This window comes from Grammomys surdaster, unplaced genomic scaffold (genome assembly GCF_004785775.1).
Source record: "Grammomys surdaster isolate TR1022 unplaced genomic scaffold, NIH_TR_1.0 213, whole genome shotgun sequence".
NCBI classification, from domain to species: Eukaryota; Metazoa; Chordata; class Mammalia; order Rodentia; family Muridae; genus Grammomys; species Grammomys surdaster.
The window spans coordinates 3901444-3922091 of NW_021604658.1; the positions used below are offsets into that span (position 1 = coordinate 3901444).

At 40.2% G+C, this 20648-nt stretch overlaps 1 protein-coding gene across 3 annotated transcripts in view; it reads left to right on the top strand.

Moving 5' to 3' along the window:
• The window catches only part of Trim37 (tripartite motif containing 37), a 130814-nt gene that overhangs the window by 79380 nt on the left and 30786 nt on the right, over positions 1 to 20648 (top strand). For 2 of the 3 annotated variants that reach the window (XM_028772497.1, XM_028772496.1), the window contains exons 20-24: positions 2263 to 2385; positions 3095 to 3284; positions 5854 to 5972; positions 15096 to 15206; positions 16882 to 16960. In XM_028772497.1, the coding sequence (XP_028628330.1) occupies positions 2263 to 2385; positions 3095 to 3284; positions 5854 to 5972; positions 15096 to 15206; positions 16882 to 16960 (622 nt within the window). Of the gene's footprint in view, positions 1 to 2262; positions 2386 to 3094; positions 3285 to 5853; positions 5973 to 15095; positions 15207 to 16881; positions 18119 to 20648 lie in introns of those variants that run through there. The other variant, XM_028772498.1, reaches the window with a different exon arrangement.

Sequence of the window (20648 nt, forward strand, 5' to 3'; positions counted from 1 at the left end):
GCACTTTTTGACTATAATCAATGATGTTACTGTGAAGATGTATTATAAGTTACCATGTAGACAATAAATATTTTGTTTATTTTCTGTGTATGCATAGAAATGGACTTGCTGGGTTAAATCGAAACCATGTTTAACTTTTTGAGGAACTGCCACAGTGTCATACTATTTTTAAAACATCTGCAGACTTGTATTTCTGCCAGTCATGTGACTTCAGTTTCTTCACAGTGTCTGCAACACTTGCTCTTGTTCCTCCTTCCTTTACCCATTGAATTGTCTTGGCATCCTTGTTGAAGTCAGATTGAATGTGAAGATTGCTGCTGGATTCTCAGTTCTGACAGATATCTGTCCACATGCTGCTATGACCCAGTTGTTTGTGTGTGTGTGTGTGTGTAGTTTTTATTTTCCTGGTGGTCGGGGAGGGGGCATGTGGCAGTAGTGAGTGTGTGTGTGTGTGTGTGTGTGTGTGTGTGTATGTGTGTGTGTGTAGTCTTTATTTTCCTGGTGGTCGGGGAGGGGGCATGTGGCAGTAGTGAATGTGGCCTCAAACATCCACTTCTCCCAGCAGCAGGTTCTCCTTTGTTTGAGACTGATCTCACTCTGTAACCCAGGCTGGCCTGGAACACACTGTGCAGCCCACTTAGGCTGCCCTTGAACTTAGGACAGCCCTCCTTTCTCAACCTCCTCAGTGCTAGGATTTCAGCCATGCTGTCTCTCTCAGATTACTTGCTCTTTTTCTCTAGTTGTTGACCTTAAGGGCTTTATGCTGACAATAGCAGTGTCAGAAGAGAGCTGCCCCTTCACTTCGTTCTGACTGTAGCTGAGGATCAGCCCTGGGCTGCAAGCCTATGGCCCTGGCTTCCTCCCTGGCAGTGGGTATTGGCAGGGAGTCTTCTGTTTGAGAGAGACTGCTTTTGCTATTCCAGATCTCTTATAGTTTCATAAAAATTTTAAGAACCTGTTGTCTTTTTGTTTTTCCTTTGGACATTTACTTAGGGAAGATGCTTGTATGGAGCTCAGAGAACAATTTAAAGGAGTTGATTCTCTCCTCTCACCCTATGGGTTCTAGAAATTGAACTCAGGCTGTCAGACTTGGCCATTAAAGTTCTAATTCTGTCTTAGATTTTTGTTCTAGTGGTTGAAAGTGCATAAAATATATCTGAAATTGCAAATGTAGAATTTAACCTGGTGCTCCAGGGCTCCCATTTAGAATGCCTCTTCTAAATGTATAGGAGTTCACTCAGTTTTTGGGTCTGGTTAACTTTGTTGCGTGATGTTTTTTGATAGGAATAGTTTTTCAAAGTTTATTCTGAAATTTTGTTATTGTAATCATATTTTTTTAGGACAGAGCCAAACTTGCTAAACCTGCAAATCTCTTCTGCTTTTTCTTTGTTTTGGTTTAGGCCTTGAGACAAGTCTCACATAATCCAGGCTGGCTCTGAATTCACAGTTTTCCTACTTCAGCCTCCTGAGTGCTAGGCTTAAAGCTATGATGCACATCTTCTCATCTTTTTATTATTTATTTTTTTTGTAATTTCTCGAGTATTCCTGCAAGTATGATTAGTTCTTATTGTTGTTGCCTGTATCTCCTCTCTGACCCCACCCCAGTTATTTTAAGCTGTATATTGTCATTACTACTTTAGTCAGTTTTTTATTTGATCACAAATATTTTGAATTATGATTATATTTGTATTATGACTATAATTTGTTTCAAATTCAGCATTGATTATATTTTTGATCCAAACAAGCACAATTTCCAGTTGTTTAAATTAGAACAGCTGTTTTTAACCTCTGGGTCAAGATCCCTTTGGGGGTCATATATCAGATATCCTGCATTATCTGGTATTTACATTACAATACATAACAGTAGCAAAATTATATATATGAAGTAGCGATGAAATAATTTTATGCTTTGAAGTCACTACAACATGAGGAACTGTATCAAGGGGTCACAGTGTTAGGAAGGTTGAGAACCACTGGATTGGAGGGTTTGTATTTTTATTTTAGTTTACACTTCATCATCTTAATTGATACAACTTTTTAAAAATAAGGTCATAGCTAATCTTATTCTGTTTCAGAAGCAACAAAATAGAATTACTTTTGTCACAGAGTAGTAAATAAGCTGTCAGGGTCACTGAGTGCCCTGTTGTTTTGAACATTGTAGACAGAAAAATATCCATGTATGGTAAGGATTAGACCTCTGACTGTATAGTGAGTTCTGTGACATTTTACCATATTCAGAAATACTCCTAAATATTTTTGCAGCCACAAATAAGAAGAATTCACCCAAGTCAGCTCGGGCCATAGCTGGCAGTCTATCACTCCGAAGAGCTGTGGACTCTGGAGAAAACAGCCGTTCAAAGGGAGACTGTCAGGTTTTGTCTGAAGGTAAAGCTGAGGAATTTATATGTAACTTTATTGAGGACATGCTTGGGAATTGATGCAACATTGCTTTAACCTTGAAAAGCAGCAAAGATGTTGACTTACAGTTACACTTGGGGTGTGTGTGCCTTTATTGTTTACTTTTCATGAGTTTGTTCTTTTGTTTGATTTTTGACTTTTAAGAAAAGATTTACTTTCATTTTTAATCATATATTGTCTATATGTGATAAGGTTTTGCTCTTGATCCTCCTGCCTTAGCCTCCCAAGTTCTGGGGTGGCTGACATGCACCTCGGGCTCTAGTATTTGATCTCAAAGCAGAACAGTATTTTCAGCTATGTATTCTGGACTTGTTAATTTAGTAGCTAGTCAAAAAGATTGTGGTATATTTTTAATTTTTTTGAAGATTTTACTTAGTTTAAAATGCACATATAGCAGGCTGGAGAGATAGCTTGTGTCGTAGAGCACTGCTTCCCTCATGCAGAGGACCTGGGTTTGATTTCCAACTCCCCATGGTGACTCAAACCGTCTGTAACTCCATTTTTAGGGATTTGATGCCTTCTTCTGGCCTCTATTGACACCTGGACACACATGGTGCACATCCAGACACCCAGACAAAACACTCATTTAAAAATTTTAAAATAAAAAAAAAATGGATATATAAAGAAATTTTCCACACTAAGAGAGCTTTCATGTTTATTATCTTCTTTCCTAAAGGATCCCCGGGAAGCTCTCAGTCTGGGAGCAGACACAGCTCCCCCCGGGCTCTGACACACAGCATCATTGGGGACATTCTGCCCAAAAGTGAAGACCGACAGTGCAAAGCCCTGGATTCTGACGCCGTGGTGGTTGCAGTTTTCAATGGTTTACCTACTGTTGAGAAAAGGAGGAAAATGGTCGCCTTGGGGTAAATAATACTCTTTTATTGTTTGGAATTTCAAGCCTAAATTATAATGGACACAACTATTTTTATAGTGTGCGGTAAGTTTATTTGTTGCATTAAAATGTAACTTTTTAAAAAAATGATGGCATTGTCTCCTACTCTCTCTCTCTCTCTCTCTTTCAATATCCCCTGTCCCAGAATGACAGCAGTCCTCCTGCCTCAGCTTTCTGAATGCTGTATTACAGAAGTGAGCATCTCCAGCTAGCTTAGAGCTCTCTTTTGTTGACAGCAAGGACACATGAGTGTACTTTGTGTGTGCGATATGTGTATATCAGCTTTGATCTTGTCCGTGTTTTAATCTGCTGTGCATCCTTCCAAACCATCTATGCTGTGTCGTGTGTCACATATTTGTGTGGAATAAAGTGCTTTCACTAATCTTATTTATTATTGATACTTTGTTTGCTTGTTTGTTTGTTTTGAGACTGAGTTTCATGTAGTCGAGGCTGGCCTTCAACTCCTGATGCTCCTGCCTTACTCGCCCAAGTATTGGGATTACAGGCCACTGTGCCTTGTTTAATTGTCTGGTTGTTTTTTTTTAATACTGCTTCAATCTCACTCTTTTTCTGTCTTTTGAAATCCTCTAAAATGCAATTTCCTTCCTTCCTTCCTTTTTTCTTTCTTTCTTTTTTTTTCTTTTCTTTTTTTTTTTTTTTCAAAACAGGATTTCTCTGTATAGCCCTGGCTGTCCTGAGCTCACTCTGTAGACCAGGCTGGCCTCGAACTCAGAAATCCGCCTGCCTCTGCCTCTCAAGTGCTGGAATTAAAGGCGTGCGCCACCACTGCCCAGCTCCTTCTTTTTTTTCTTTCCTTCCTTTTTCCTTCCTTCCTTCCTTTTTACCTTTTTTCTTAAAAATTTTTTTTATATATGATCATTTTGTCTGTATGTCTGGTGCCCAAGTGTTGGATTCCCAGGACTAGAGTCACAGACATTGTGACTGCCATATTTGTGCTAGGAATCAAATCTGGGTTTTCTCTTCTGACCCTTAGCTTTCTTTCTTTTTTAAAAAAAAATTTATTATAGAGGTATTTATATCATCTAGTCATAAAAATTTTACATATATGGGGGGATATAAAACTTTATATAAAAGTCTAAAATTCTTTCATAGCACCTGGATGATCTGTACAAGATTGGGCCCATCAACACCCTGACATGGAAGTGGGAAGACTCACAGTGTGACACACACACACTCACAAGTTTACAAATAGTAGTTGATTGGGAAGAGAAACATAGTCTTCAGTGATAAGGTACTCAGACTCTTACAAACAGTCCCTCACCCATGCTCATGTAAGCAGCCCTTATAAAATTCATTGTTTACCAAAAAAATAAAAAAAAAAGTCATTAAAGTAAAAGGTGAGTGTCTTAATTACTATTTTGTTGCTGTCAAGAGACACTATGATCAAGGCAAGTCTTATAAAAGGACTCGTTACAATTTTAGAGGGTTAGTCCATGTTAGGAAGCAGACAGGCATGGTACTGGAGTATTAGCTGAGAGCTCACATATATCCTCAAGGTGCAGGTGAGACAGACAGATGGACAGACAGACAGACAGATGAAGAGCTTGGGTGTGGGGTGAGCTTTTGAACCTCCTCCAATAAGACCATACTTACTTCTAATTTTTCCCAAACAGTTCCACTAACTGGGGACCAAGCATTCAAACATAAGGGCCTATGAGGGGCCATCCTCATTCAAACTACCATGGTGAGCTAGTTAGGAACAAGATGTCAGCTGGTTCATATGGATGCTCTCCAGCTGTGTCTTTTCTTCCTCCCTGCTGCTTTGGAGCAATGAGGCAAAAACAGTTAAATAACAAATTAAATAAGTAGTTCCCAGTGAAAATGGGAAACATACAAGTGAAAATGTCCTGATTGTTGTTTCCATTCCTGCCCTCAGAGTTCCCTGTATCCTGTGCCTTCCATGTTGTTATGCACATTAAAGAAGCAATTGTGACTATCTTTACCAGAGTGTACTTTGATTTCTAACTTACTAATGCTTCTCTTAGTCTTTCAGTAGTAGTGAGAACTTATGTTTCTATTTATTTTAATTGGTAACTACTGATTGACAAACCATTTTAAGAAATGGCAGAAGGGCTGGAGAGATGGCTCAGTGGTTAAGAGCACTGGCTGCTCTTCCAGAGGTCCTGAGCTGAATTCCCAGCAATCATATGGTGGCTCACAACCATCTGTAATGGGATCTATTGTCCTCTTCTGGTGTGTCCAAAGACAGTGACAGTGTAATCACATACATTAAATAAATAAATAAATCTTTTTTTAAAAAACCATGTTTAAAAAAATAGCAGAGAGATCTTACACACCTTGTCTTTGTCCCCTACTACACATTGTCATAAACAAGGTTTGGTAATATGTATCATAACCTTTTATTCTGAATTCAGTAAAATTTTTAAAAATGGAAATTTAGAATTAAACACAAGTAAATCTTTCATGCTTGATTTAAGGCTCAGCTTTAGGACAAAAAAAGAAAATTATTATGTCACTATTAATATTTGAAAGTATCATGTTGTTTTTCCCTCTTTAAGGACTAATGCAAAAGGAGGTCGTCTGGAAGGAATGCAGATGGCAGATTTAGAAAGTCATTCTGAAGCTGGGGAGGTACAGCCCACACTACCTGAAGGAGCCTCAGCTGCCCCTGAGGAAGGTGAGCATTGAACAAGGTCAGAAGGACCAGTGAGCAGGAAGTACTTCGTTCTCAGTGGCTGTAGCAGTAGGAAGTGAATGGTTAGTGACAGTGGTACAGAAGTTTAACAGACATGTTTGAATACTGAATTCATTTGCCAATTTTTGTGACTTACAAGGAAATTATATACAGAGACTAGCAAAAATGTGTAAGTTACTGCATAAAAGGGTCTGTCTTGGGCCAGGCATGCTGGTACGTGTCAATAATCCCAACACTGGGACGCTGAAATAGCCAGATCTCTTTGAATTCTTAGCCAGCCAAGTCTAGTGAAGGCTACATAGTGAGATGCTCATTGTTTTGTTTTGTTTTATTTTATTTTATTTATTTTTTTTTTTAAAGAGCTTGGGAGTGGAATCTGTCTTTTAATGGCAACACTCAGGAGATCGAGATAGGTGGATCTCTGTGGGATCGAGTTCCTGTGTGTAGTGAGTTTCAGGACTTTTAGGGCTGTGTAGAGATCCCGCCACCCAAAAAGAAGTAAATGAATAAATAAAGGAAGAAGTAGCTAGGAGTAGAGAATATACCTTACCAAACAAGTTATTTCCGGGAGAAGAACTACAGATAGTATATCTATTCGATCAATAAATATATATCTGTATGTCAATCACTGTGTCTTTGACTAATGTCTCATTGACACTTGCCATTCTAGACTTGGTTGTTATTATAGGAAGACTGTTCTCTGCCCAGGATGTTTAGCAGCATCCTCAGAGCTTTAAACCACTGGGCACAGTAACTACTTCCCTACCAGTTACAACTCAGGATGTGTCCACACATTATAAAGTGTTTCCTGGGAGACAAGTCATCCCATTGAAAAACCACTCACTGGTCAGTATAATAATCTGACCAGGGTAATAGTCCTTGAGACGCACTGGCATGGTGGGCTACAGGTACTAATAAAACAAACTATATGTAGCTTTTTTTAGGTATGCTGTGTATGTATGGTAGGAAGGGAGAGGCAGAGAGAACCATTAAAAAGTATGGATTAGATATTGAAGACACTGGTAAATAGCCTTTGATAATATTGGGTGATAAGTATTCTGATAGAGTATACAAGCCAGGTGGTGGTGGCACACACCTTTAATCCCAGCACTTGGGAGGCAGAGGCAGGCGGATTTCTGAGTTCGAGGCCAGCCTGGTCTACAGAGTGAGTTCTAGGACAGCCAGGGCTACACAGAGAAACCCTGTCTCAAAAAACCAAAAAAAAAAGAGTATACAAGAAACTAAAAGTATATCATCAAAACAGTTGATATTTACTTAGTTCTTGCAATGTTATTCTCAAAATTGTTCTTTATAGTCTTTAACTTTTATTCCTGATTTTACAAACAAGTGATTTAAAACTTAGAAATATAACTTACCTTGCTGAAAGTCACAGAAATAGTCATTGTAAGTGTAGACTTTGAACTCAGAGTCAGTGCTTGGAGTTTTCATCTCTGTGTACCTGGGCTGTAGTCTGTCCTTGGAAAATTCATCTAAAGGCGTGAGTAGAAGTTAGTCAGTGATTAGCCAGTAAGTCTCAGGCCAGAGTACAAGTAGCAGTCAGATCATGAGGAACTTTCTTATCTGTCTTTGTCAGGAGTAGCATCATATATGGAATTGTGTTTTTTCAGTTTCTACTCTGGCTACCATATGGAGAGTCACTGTTACACTTGGATTGGGATTTGGAGCTGGGGACATGAAGCTTCTTAGGACACATGTATTAAATAACTGAAGTGAAAGATGACTTAAACTTCATTCTTGTTTTTGAGACAGTATTTTACTGTATAGCTATACTGACTAAATCTTCCTGCCTTAGCCCCCCAAGTATAGGAACTACAGATGGACTTGAATTTAATTTTAGTCTCCCACTCAGACAATCACATCTCACTTCTCCATGTGAATATCTGGTTAGCATAGAAGCACATATATTAGTTCTTTGCTTGATGTAATACCTGATGGAAGAATTTAAAGGAAGAATATTTGTCTTTCCCTCTCGTTTGAGAGATACAGTTGATCATTGTATGGAAGGGCTGGCAGTGGGCGGGGAGGCAGCAAGCAGGATGGTGACGTATTCTGCTGGCCAAGGCCCCAGTCTTCGAGACGGCACTGCCCATGTTTAGGCTGACTCTTTGTTCCTCAGTTAGACCTACTTGGAGCTTTGCTGTAGCACACCTTTAAACCCAGCACTCAGGAGGACCTCTATGAGTTCAAGGCCAGTCTGATCTACAGATCGAGTTTTAGGACAGCCAGGGCTACACAGAGAAACTCTGTATTGAAAAGCAACAGAACAACTACAAAAACTATTTGAAAACACTTTCACAGATACACTCAGATGTAACTGAGTAAGTCCAGTAAGTCAACAGTAAAGATTAATCATCATGGACCAGAGTGAACTCAGCTGGTAAGAGTGCTTACCTAACAAAGTTCTGGGTTCAGTTCCCAGCATCACATTCGGTGAGTTGGCCTGCATTCCCAGCATTGGGAAGATGGAGGGAAGGGGGTCAGAAATTTGATGTCATCCTTGAATTTACCACATAGCAAGTTCAAAGCCAGTCTAGGTTACATGATACCATGTCTCAGAAGAAAAAAAAAAAGATTAATAATATTGAAGGAATTTGACAGTAGTATTTAAAGCAAATTGAGGTCTGGAGAAATGGCTCTGTGGGTAAAAGTACTTGCCACATGAAAACCTGACAACCTGAGCTCTCTCCCCAGAACCCAAGTAAAGAAACAGCGGTGGTGGCGCACGCCTTTAATTCCAGCACTTGGGAGGCAGAGGCAGGCGGATTTCTGAGTTCAAGGCTAGCCTGGTCTACAGAGTGAGTTCCAGGACAGCCAGGGCTACACAGAGAAACCTTGTCTCGAAAAACAAAAACAAAAAACAAAAAAAACAAAAAAAAAAGAACGAATTCCCAAAAGTTCCCCTCTGACATATACATGCTCACAATAATAAATAAGATCAACTGAATAAAGGAAGACAAAATTGCCAGCTAGACTGGGAGTCAGAAGCAAAGAAATCATAAGTTTGATTCTAGTCTGGGCTACATAGCAATTTGCAAGCCAGCCTGGGCTATATAGTTAAGACCATGTCTCAATACCACAAAACCAGTTTTTAACAAAGGAATTGGCAGCTGTCCTAGGCAAGTACATTTGCTTACTCGAATTTAGGGTCTGCATTTCATGTTCCAAAGTCTTAAAAGCATGTGATACTTCAGGTGAGATTTAGAAGTAGGCATTAAGTGTTCTCCAGCAACAGACTTTTCCATTGTATAAGAAGTGTTATAATATAAAGCACCAGGAACTCAACCAGAAAGGTTGCTATGAGGAGCCTGTGAGGATAACAAGGAAGGTAGCTGGCTGAGGAGGCTGGGAGGGGAGCACAGTAGCCACAGGGCGCTGGAGCCTTCCCTTACACTCTTGGGCTGTTCCAGTGCCAACACAAGTCAGTGCTCAGGGAGCCATTATTTTTCACAGTGTAAGCCTTAGCTGAAATGGGGAACAAAGTTCCTACTTATGTCAAATGGAGGAACTGTTCTGTTGTGCCGCTGTGGTTTCTCTTCCTCCTTGAGGAAGAGGCTGCCAGAGGAAACTTTAAGGCCTCATTTCTCTGCCTCACTAATAGCTGGAAGTTCAGAACTACTAAAATCATGGGGGTTTTGAAGTTTTTGTTGTTTTTAAGTTTGGGGTTTTGTTATTATCACACTAGAATTCAGTCCTCCTGTCAAACTCTCCCAGTGCTGGGGTTATAGGTATGTGTCAGCATGCCTGGCTCCCTAGCAGTCACTTGCCCTCCAGTATCAATGGAATGTGATTGGATTTTTTTCTTAGATATGACTGTCATAAATGGACCCATTCCTTTCTAACTGAAACTAACTAGGACAACCTTCTCTTGGTCTTTTTAATTATTTGATACTGGCAGCCTAGTTACAACAACACCACACACACACACACACACACACACACACACACACCATTGATACAATTCTGTAAACCGAAGACTGAACTCTGCTAAAGCCATACAGATCTCTCGTTTAGTCTGGGATACTCATAATACCCATTCCAGGGAAAAGCCTTGTCACAGCTATTAAAGACATTGTTCCACATTAGCTGGTAGATAAGTTATACAGCCTGTGATGACTTGCTGTTGCTGAATTGGTGATCACCTTTAGGGTAATCAAGACGAGCTATCCAAAAATAAAATTAAATGAAACAGTGAGGAAAGTAGCACTCTTGTTTAGAAGTCTTAAGTGAGACATGACTAAGCGTGTTAGGATAGTTTCAGAGTTAGAAAACTTAGCTGTTCAATGTGGTTATGCCTTGTATTTCTTTGTTACTATGTAGCCCAGGCTAACCTTGGACTTGAACTTCTGATCTTCCTGACTCTACCTCCAAACAACAGAGATTATAGACATGAGTTGTATGCCTTATTTTTGCTGTGTTCAGAATGGAATGGAATGTTCAGCAGAGCAGCTACAGCCTAGCAGCTGCCTTTCATTCCCCATTTTGAGACAGATTCTCACTGTGAATAGCCCAGGATGACCTCAGAGCAGTTCTCCTTCCTGAGCCTCTTGATGCTGGGATTGCAGGTGTGAACCTCTACATCTGGCTTATAGTTCTCTCTCTCTCTCTCTCTGTCTCTCTCTGTCTTTCTCTGTCTCTGTCTCTGTCTCTGTCTCTCTCTCTCTCTCTCTCTCTCTCTCTCTCTCTCTCTCTCTCTCTCTCTCTCTCTCTCTGTGTGTGTGTGTGTGTGTGTGTGTGTGTGTGTGTGTGTGTGTGAGATCTCAGTGAATTAGAAGTCTCAGTGAATTGGTTAGCTTTTTTGAAAGTGACAAGATAGTTGCTTCAGTTGCAAACTTGGTAAGAAGTCTGAATCATATCCTGAATATTCATGGGGAGGGTTTGTTTTTTAATTTCTGTATCTCTAGCAACAAGGAAAACCTTTCTCAGGGCCAGAAACAACTTCCTAGCTTCATCTTGTATCATTTGTTCATGGACAAGGAAAATTGGCAAAGTCCATGAATTTGGTCTCACTCCCTGAGTACACAGCCTTTCAGGGAAGGCAAGACTTTTAGACAATGTTAAGAGTCCTTTAGAACAGTGGTTCTCAACTATGGGTTGCAACCCCCATAGGGTTGCATATCAGATATTTACATTATAATTCATAACAGTAGCAAAATTATAGTTATGAATTATAGTTATGTAGCAACAAAAATAATTTTGTGGTTGGGGGTGGTCACCACAACATGGGGAACTGTATTTAAGGCCTGCAGCATTAGGAAGGCTGGGAACCACTGATTTAGAAGGCAAGAAGAAGGGCAGGTGTAAATTATTAGTACATTAAAAATAAATTGCCTGCTTCTCTGTGTGAATTCCCAAGCATCTGATATTATTACAGGATTGTATCTCCACAACTAGCTTCAGCTGGTTGACATTGATACATCTCCCAGACTTTGTTCTAGGTTACAGTTTTTCTTCTAACTGCAATAGTTTTGAAAATACTATATAGTTAATAGTGACTTATAGTCCGATGAATGGCTACAGTTTGGAGAATCAGCCTAGTTTTGTTTTCAGGACCAGTTCCACGAAAGGCCACAAGGTGGGAGCAGTGTTTCACAGATGGGACTACGGTTTTCCTTGTAAAACAATATATTCTAGCTGGGCTTTGTGGCTCATGCCTGTAATCCTAGCTGAAGCAGGAGGATTACCTCAGTTTGAGGGCAGACTGAACTATTGTTAGTTTTAGGCCAAACAAGACTACAGAATGAGACTGTCAAATATAAAAAAGTATTTGCTTGAAAATATACAGGGTTTTTTTGTGTGTGTTGTTTTGTTTTGTTTTATTTTTGATAAAGAATTTTAAATGTGAAGTTTTCTTGCTTTGGGTACATTATTAGCATTGTTTATATTAAAGCACACCTTTTTGAGATCCCTACTTCCCCAAAAATTATTGTAAAACTTATTCAGAATTTTTTGACAGTGAACATTTGTGACAAATTTAAAAGTCCTTGTTAGGAAATTCCAGTGTCAGTATCACCATGGAATTGATTATTGATATTCTTTCTGGGTTCTGGATTGCATAGTGAATGTTAAGTGATCTCATGAGACCTGAGTTATCCAGTTCGGTGGCACTTGAGCATGTGACTCCAGCAGTATTCCCACTCTGGTTTAGTTTTCAGAGTCTTTCAGTAGCTACACCATGAATTTTGTACAGCATTTATTGCTGTCTAGTGAGAACCTGCCCTCCAGAGAAGATGTCTACATTTGCTTTATTTAAATAGCAGTGGCTCTTGAACAGGTCTTATGGTAATTTCCTGAGAGTTGGACCTCAAGTTTAAATCCTAAACATTCTGGCTGCACATAGAGTCAAGTGCTAGCATGCATGTTTAGTGTGTGCAGGTCTCTGGGAACATTGTTCACCTAAGTACGGCACTTAGATCTTAGTTTAAATTCTAATGGAAGATAGTTTTGTTCTTTCCATTAAACATAAAAGTCCTTGCTGGTTGTGTTTGTGTGTGTGTGTGTGTGTGTGTGTATTTGTATTATATGTGATGTGCCAATGGCTTCCGTGTGCAAGTCAGAGGAATTAACCTAGGATTCTGCTTGAGGACTTGCTTCTCTCCATTCATCATCTGCAGGCACTCCTTATTCATTTCTTCTACCTGTGCACAGACTTTTTTCTTACACAATGCACATCACACACACACATACACACACATTGGCACACATAAATTCTTTAAAAAGTGCAAGCTACACACTTAAGATCTGGAGGAGTGGAGCTGGGATTGACCTGGAAACATCCTCCCTGAAGATTCGCACTCTCATAGTACCAGAGTTAGCTACCCAGGGAAAATGGAGTTGATAGTTCTACCTAGATCTGACACCTACAAACCATGCCTATGACCAGAATGGCAAGATATCCCAAGGCACAGTAGCTGCACTTAATATCCAGGGGTAGCCAACAGCCATCTGATTGGACTTCAGGCCCTCTTATTAGGGGGAAATTCATGCTTGGTACTGTAAATCTAGTCAACATCTGTGACTGGTAAGGCTATGGACCTTAGAGTCCCACAACCACTTGCCTAATGCAGTACAGTTCTAAATGCATTCTAAAGACTTATACCCACAGATAAATGTCGCTCTTGCCTACCCATTCCTCATGATGGAAGTTTCTTCCTGCTTCAGACAGGATCCATTATAGAAAATCATAAATGATCAAAATGCAAACAGACCGTGGGGTACCTGACCCTAATTGATAACACCTGCAATACAAACTGAAGGCCTGAGGAACACAGACCAGGGGCAGAACAATTTTAAGAGCCAGAGATTCAGGATGTCTGTTGTGATATTCTATATATGATAGAGAAACTAACACAATGGAACACTGGGCAGCTTTAAAAAACAATTGAAATCATATCATTTTCAGGAACATAGATTGAATTGGAGAGTATTATCTCAATATGCAAGTAGGCACAAAATAAAAAATAACACGTGTTGTCACTTACATACAGAAATTAAGACGTTGATCTTGGAGTGAAAAATTAAACAGTGGCTACCTTAGCCTGGGAGAGGGTCAGGTGGGTGTGAGAATGGAGTGAGGATAGTGTCTGGACAGACAGACAGAGCACAGAGGATACCATACAGTGTTCTGAAGCTCAGTAGGGTGACTGGCTTACTATGATGAATAAAGTGTAGGAGGAGCTAAGGTGGGAGGAGTAAGGAGAGGAAGAATAGTAGTTGGGAGAGGAAGAGAAAAAAGGAAGAGGAGAAGCTAGAGAGGGCAGAGATGTAGGAGGATGGAGAACCACACAGGTATGGGGAACAGCTTATAAACTTATAATTAGGTTAGCTAATTGGAATACAACTCTCTTTGTATGGGCATCTTGTTATTAATCATTATCAAACATATAAAGCCTTTGATTAATCTATAAGAATTAGAGTCTCATTCTCTTACTGGGCCCGCATGGATGGCGGAATGGCCTGGGCAATGCCCTGCTTTGCGGATACAGCATGGAAGATTGGCAGAGCCATCTCTCACGCTGGCATCTAGTGGGTGGCAGGGCTGGTGTTTCTGGCGGGCCGGTTCTAGCTGCAGTGCATACGTGGCCTCAGGCCGAGAAACTTGGTGGCTGGGCTAGGCAGAGCTGCTGCAGCTTAGAGAGTCCGCTTGACTAGAGGCCAGTTTTAAATAATTACCACAACAATAAAGTATTTTATAACAGCCAGTAAAGTGGATTTGAATGTTCCCAACACAGATTGGTATATACCTAAGGTGGTAAATAAGTCAATAATTGTTCTGATCTTTACATATTACAAATGTATTAAAGTGGCATGCTACACCTTGTATAGTTATTAGGTATTAATGAAAAATGTATACACTGAGTATCTGAAGTACACACAAATATAAAACAAGAGACTCAAATAGATTTGAAACTAATTTATTGCTAGAATTGTCAGAATTTTCTATGCCTGTTATTTGTGGATATTTCCAGCTGTAGACTATTAGTTCTTATAGTAGATCAGATTGAAAGAGTACCTGTTTTGTTTTTTTGTTGTTGTTATTGTTGTTGTTTGTGCCACCACTGCCCGGCTGTACCTGGGTTTTGTTTGTTTGTTTGTTTGTTTTATTTGGTTTTGTTTATTTGTTTGTTTTGTCATTCTTGTTTTTAGAACATGCTAAGAAAATTTTTTTTTTTAAAGATTTATTTATTTATTATATGTAAGCACACTGTAGCTGTCTTCAGACACCCATATGAGGGCATCAGATCTCATTGTAGATGGTTGTGAGCCACCATGTGGTTGCTGGGATTTGAACTCATGACCTCTAGAAGAGCAGTCAGTGCTCTTAACCGCTGAGCCATCTCACCAGCCCCGCTAAGAAATTTTTATTTGGAAATTTTTTCTCCCTATACTAGCTACACAGAACTTTGAAGGACTATGATGCTCAGTACTAATTGAAGAACAAAGTAAAAGTGCTGCTTCTCACAGGCTGCAGAGAACCGAGGCGTGTGTGGCTGCTGCTCTCTTGTGTTTGTTAGCTTGTATCAGTGTAGAGGGCACTCAAGGAACTGTGGGTTCTTAGCTCCCTTTCTCCCCTTCCTTCCTTGCCAGGAATGAGTAGTGACAGCGACATTGAATGTGACACTGAGAACGAGGAGCAGGAAGAGCACACCAGCATGGGCGCGTTCAACGATCCGTTCCTGGCTCAGCCCCCAGATGAAGGTGCAGCATGTAGTCATTTTACACAGGTTCCTAAAAGCCTCGCTGCTGCTGCCCTCTCTGCCTCTGCCGCTGCTTCTGCTCACTCTGCTCTGCTGCTTTTACTTTTTAAAAAATTACTGTCATTTGTGAGAGAGCATTCTGTGGTAAACAATGTGGTAAGTACCAGGAAAGTTGTCAGGGAACACTTGCCAGTTAGCTGCCTGAGTGATGCTTCCTCCGTGGAAAAGCCTGCTGCCTGGTGTTGGGTAGCTTGTGGCTGAGGATGCTTCAGAACAGAGTGGTCAGCAGAGACAGTGGGTGGGTTCTCACACCTGAATATTCATTCTGCACCTGAGCTCAAGTTTTGTATGTTTGAAGTTTTTAGTTTTTGTTTTATATTTTTTTCCTTCTCTCTTTAGAATTTTTTTCTTTTTCTACCATACTGTAAACTGTAAATCCCAACACCACCCTTGTATGCACACATACAAATCCTGGAATCTTTTTTGATTTTGATTTTGGTTTGGTTTGGTTTGGTTTTGGTTTTAATCCCCTCTAAAAAAGAATTCTTAGTGAAAAAAACTAAGTAAGAGAAATCTGTTACTATTTTCCCCTTTTTTTTAAAAAAATGATTTGTGCCAAGAATGGTAGTGCATGACTTTAATCTCAGCATTAAAAGGAGGAAAAGCAAATCTCTTGAGTTTGCAGTCAGTCTAGTCTAGTTCCAGTACAGCCAGGGATCAGAGACCTTGTCTTTAAAAAAAAAAAAAAAAAAAAGTGAATGTGAGGTTATGCATGTTGGTGAAGGTGTGGAAATCAGAAGAAAACTTTTGGGGAGTCAGTTCTCTACCTCCACTTCATTTTGTGGCACCCTTTCTTGTTTCTGCCACTGTATCCTATACTCCAGACTAGGTGGCCTTGAGATTCTGGGTGACTTTGCCCCATCTTGCCACAAGAATGCTGGGATTACAGATGTGTCCCAGCAAATATGTTTTTATAGACTTAACTACAGTTGTTGGACTTACACAGTTAGAGTTTGTACCATGGAGCCATGTCTCTGGCCCTTCTGTCTTTACAGCAGCTCAGTTTGCTGAGCTGTGGATGTCTGTGTCTGGTGTGCTGTGATGGGATAATTGCTCCTGTACAGAGGGAGTGTAAACAGATTCAGTGTAGTAGAAAGTGCACTGTGAGGGCCAGGGCTGTTCTGGGCTTCCCGGTCCCTAGCTCTAGTTCCCTTCTCAGTCCAGCAACAAGTCTCTGGTTTGCATGTCCTGAAGTATCTTTAGTAATCACTTCTGCTTCTAAAGAAGTGTCCGGCTTTGAGGTAATTTATTTTGCATGCTTGTGGGATTTGCAGTGATGATTGCACAGGCAGTTCTGTTGAGTGAGGAACAGCTCGTGTTTATAGACTCTGAGGCTGGAGAGCACTGCCATCATCGTTCCTAGGGTAGTGTCTCAGGAGGTGTGGCTGTGGCTTTCCTCTTCTTCTAATTGTGGGTGTCTATACAGGGTTTTTTTTCTCCTTACTTACATTCAACTTATATCATAAATTCTCTGAAGACAGGCTTGTTTTCTACCTAGCACATCTTTATCAGTCAGTAAAACATTTGGTAAGGTCACATAAAGACTGGGCAAAGAACACATGCCTTGTAACATTTGCTTTTATTTAAGTTTTTTTTTCTTTCAATCTTTTTCTTAGATTCACATTCCAGTTTTCCTGATGGTGAACAAATAGACCCTGAAAATCTCCACTTCAACACCGATGAAGGCAGTGGAAGGTAATTGCCAGACATGAGAGCCGAGCTACAAGCTACCTGGTCCCTGAAATTTGTTGGAAGTTGGTGCTCAAAATTGTCAGCAGTCAGATAATCAGACATATTTAATCTCTTTTTTTGTTTTTTTTTGGGGGGGGGTCATCTCTACCTAAAATAGCAATTCTGAAACTATTAGAAGGTACACAATTCCAGCAGGATACAGTAATATATAAGGAAAAGATTAAGGCAGGGAAGTTCTTTCCAATGTAATGAACTAATAGTGTAGTATTCAGTTAATTTAGCAAATTAGTACATTAACAAAGGCAGCTTGTCTCCTGTAACAGAGAGCCAGCTAAGTGCCAGAAAGTACCTGGAGGCATCGTGTGACCTGCTCTTGTTCAGCATCGGCGCTCTTCTGTCTTTGGCTGACATGTAGTTTAGATGGACATAGTTTAAGTTTTTTCATTAGGTGGTAATTTCATTAAGGCTTGTATAATAGTCAACAGGAAAATTGCTTATAAGCAGATTTTGCTCAGTGGAGACTTTTCCTGAACAATGTTAGACAGAATCCTTTCTTTGAAATATGATGATAGACCAAATTTTATGTTTTTCTCACTTGTTCAACTGTTGGCATACTGGGTAATGGCACACATTCTTCAGTTCTGTGACCTTTACAGGTGTCATTTAAAATGAGTTAAGTCATTGTGGATTGGTTCTATGCATGGTCATTTGGACACATGTAAGATCACTTAAAGTGTTCATCTTTTCTGCTTCCTGAAACATAACCGTAGTGCAACAAATATTTTCAAAAAATATATTTCCATCGGCTGGACATTGATTTCAGTGAGTGCATTTAAAGATTTATGCATCCACACGAAGCTGTGTGCAAGGCTTTCATTTTCCCAATTACCCCAATCCCCAAGTGATTGCCAATTTTTGCCATATGCTCCTGTGTTTGTGTTTGAGCTGTTGGATGTTTGTGAAAGTTACCCTTAAAGTTGGCCAAGAGACTGTTGGAGAAGCATGGATGTACATACAGGAGCGCACTCTCTCTCGCCCGCTTGTACTTAGTGACTCTCGTCTGCGTCCCATGGCTGATGGCTTGCTGAATGCTGTGACTCATAGTTTACTGTTCTCTTAACAGCTTGCACTTTTTGTTAATAAAATTAACTTGAGAAAATGTGCCTCTGCAGTTTATTGAAAGTGGGACCAGAAGAACCCCTCCCCCTTTTAAATGTATTGCTGTGACTGTTCAGCAGTATAGACAAGGGCATTTTGTTAAGGATTTAGCCATTTAGTTCTTCCTTTTAAAAACTAAAAGATTTCTTCATAAATAATGGAAATAGAATATATGGAAAGAATGATTCTTACCCCAATCCCTAGCCATTCTGTACACTAAAATGTCCAAGTAGGTGGGGTTTTGCTTATGGTATTTTGATACTTCTGGGGAAGGAGCTCACAGCCCTTGCATGCTAAACAAGCATGTTACTCCTGAGCTAAAGCTGTCCAGCATATCCAGTGTTTCAATGATGACAGGAACAATATGCTCTATGGCCACCTTGGCTGTGTTTGAAGGCAGGTAGGGAAAAGAGCAGAGGTATGACAGTAGAATCCCTTGCTGTGTTTGCTTGTCCTGTGCTCTTACATGGTGTATCAGATTCTTCCCTAATAATTGGTCTTCCCTACCTTGCTTTAAAAAAAAAAAAAAAACTTTTCTCTTTTTCGTTGGACATAATTTTTATTAGTTTTTCTGTTGTACTTTTTTCAGCATAAGGTGTGTTTGTTGTGTGTGCATGTGAGTGCTTATGGGTATACATACAAGTGTACATGCTAGAGGTCAGAGGACACCTTAGGTGCCATTCCTGGGCAGCCATCCAGTTCTGTTTTACTTGAAACCTTCCTTAAATGCCTACTTATTTGTCTTAAGCATTTTTAAATTTGTATTTATGTGTATGTGCATTTGGACATCTGAGGCCACAGCTGCACCTGATGGCGCAGGTGCAGGGAATCCCTCTCGGAAAGCCTCTGAGGAGCTGAGAGAACTGAGCCCCCACCTCTCCAACCCTACCTCGCCTTGCCTTGCCTTTTCTTTCTTTTCTTTGACAGGGTCTCACTCTGTAGCCCTGGCTAGCCAAGATCTCTCTTTGTAGACGAGGCTGTCTCTGCCCTTTCATCTCAGGTACTGGGAAAACGGCATTTATGTGAGCATACTGTTTTTGAACAATTCTGACAACTTGATTCATTGAGTTCTTCAGTAATCTTTTAGATAGACAAGCTGTGTACTGTTCTCACTTGGAATATTTGGGGAGACTATGCTGCTCTAAGGTTGGACACCATGCTTTTTTTCAGTTCATCATGCTTAACCAAACACCAATAAAAAGCTGAATGACTGTCCTGTTTGTTGTTTTATTTTGAGATAATTTTAGATTTCTTTTTTTTTTGGTAGTTTTTTTTTGTTTGTTTGTTTGGTTTTTTTTTTTTGTTTTTTTTTTGTTTGTTTGTTTTTTGAGACAGGGTTTCTCTGTGTAGCTCTGGCTGTCCTGGAACTCACTCTGTAGACCAGGCTAGACTCGAACTCTCGAACTCAGAAATCCACCTGCCTCTGCCTCCCTAGTGCTGGGATTAAAGGCGTGCACCACCACCGCCCAGCAATTTTAGATTTCTAAGAGTTAAGAAAACTATGAGAATTCCCATCTAGCTGTGGCCCAGCTTCTCCTTTCGTCAGTGCCATGTGTAACATCACATGTGTAACCATCACATGTGTAACCATCACACGGCAGTGGTCATGTACAATCAAGACAGGGTGTCATGTCCAGGTTTGTCGTAGATGACATGGATGACCTTGAGTTTCTGATCCTTTTGATCCTCCAGCCTTGAGGAATGCTGAGATTATAGCCCTGTGCCACCATCCCTAACAAGTGCTGGGGTTTGAGCCCAGGCCTTGTGCATGCTCCCAACTGAGCTACACCCTCAGGCACATTCATCTTACCCTTTGTAATTCCTTTGGTTTTGAGATCTTCTCATTGTGTAGCTCTGTCTGGTTTGAAATTTTCTGTGTAGAGTAAGCTAACCTCAAGTGTCAGTTCATAGAGGTCTGCCTGCTCTGCCGCCCAGATTCCGGGGTTAAAAGCGTGTGTCCCCATAGCTTGTTCTAATATGTCTCATTATTGCATTTTTGTATTTTAATCAATCAATGAATGCTCCAAGTTCACCTTGTATTTTCACTACCATAGTGAGAGTGTGTATCTCTATCTGGGCTAGAATTTGCTATGTAGACCAAGTTGGCCTTGACCTCACAGAGATCCAGTTCTGCTTCCCAAGTACTGAGATTAAAGGTGTGAGTCACAGTTCTCAACTAAGCTACGATTCAACTTTTGAGGAACTTGTATCGGAAAATCATGTTAGAAACAAACGTGAGATGAGGTATGTACTTATTGTTAGTGTAATATCCTGCTTCTCTCAGCCAGTGGGTGACTACACATATAAACTTTGTTTTCAGACCATCTTAACGTACCCTACGCTGTTCTAGAAACTGCAATCCCCCTGCCTCACCTAGCTTCCTGAATACTAGGATTAGGACGTGTGCCTCCAGACCCAGCTAAATAGTTTTTCCTGTTTGTTTTGTTATTTTGTTTTCGAGAGTTGATACTCAACTATGAGTTGATACATTCGACACACACACACACACACACACACACACACACACACACAC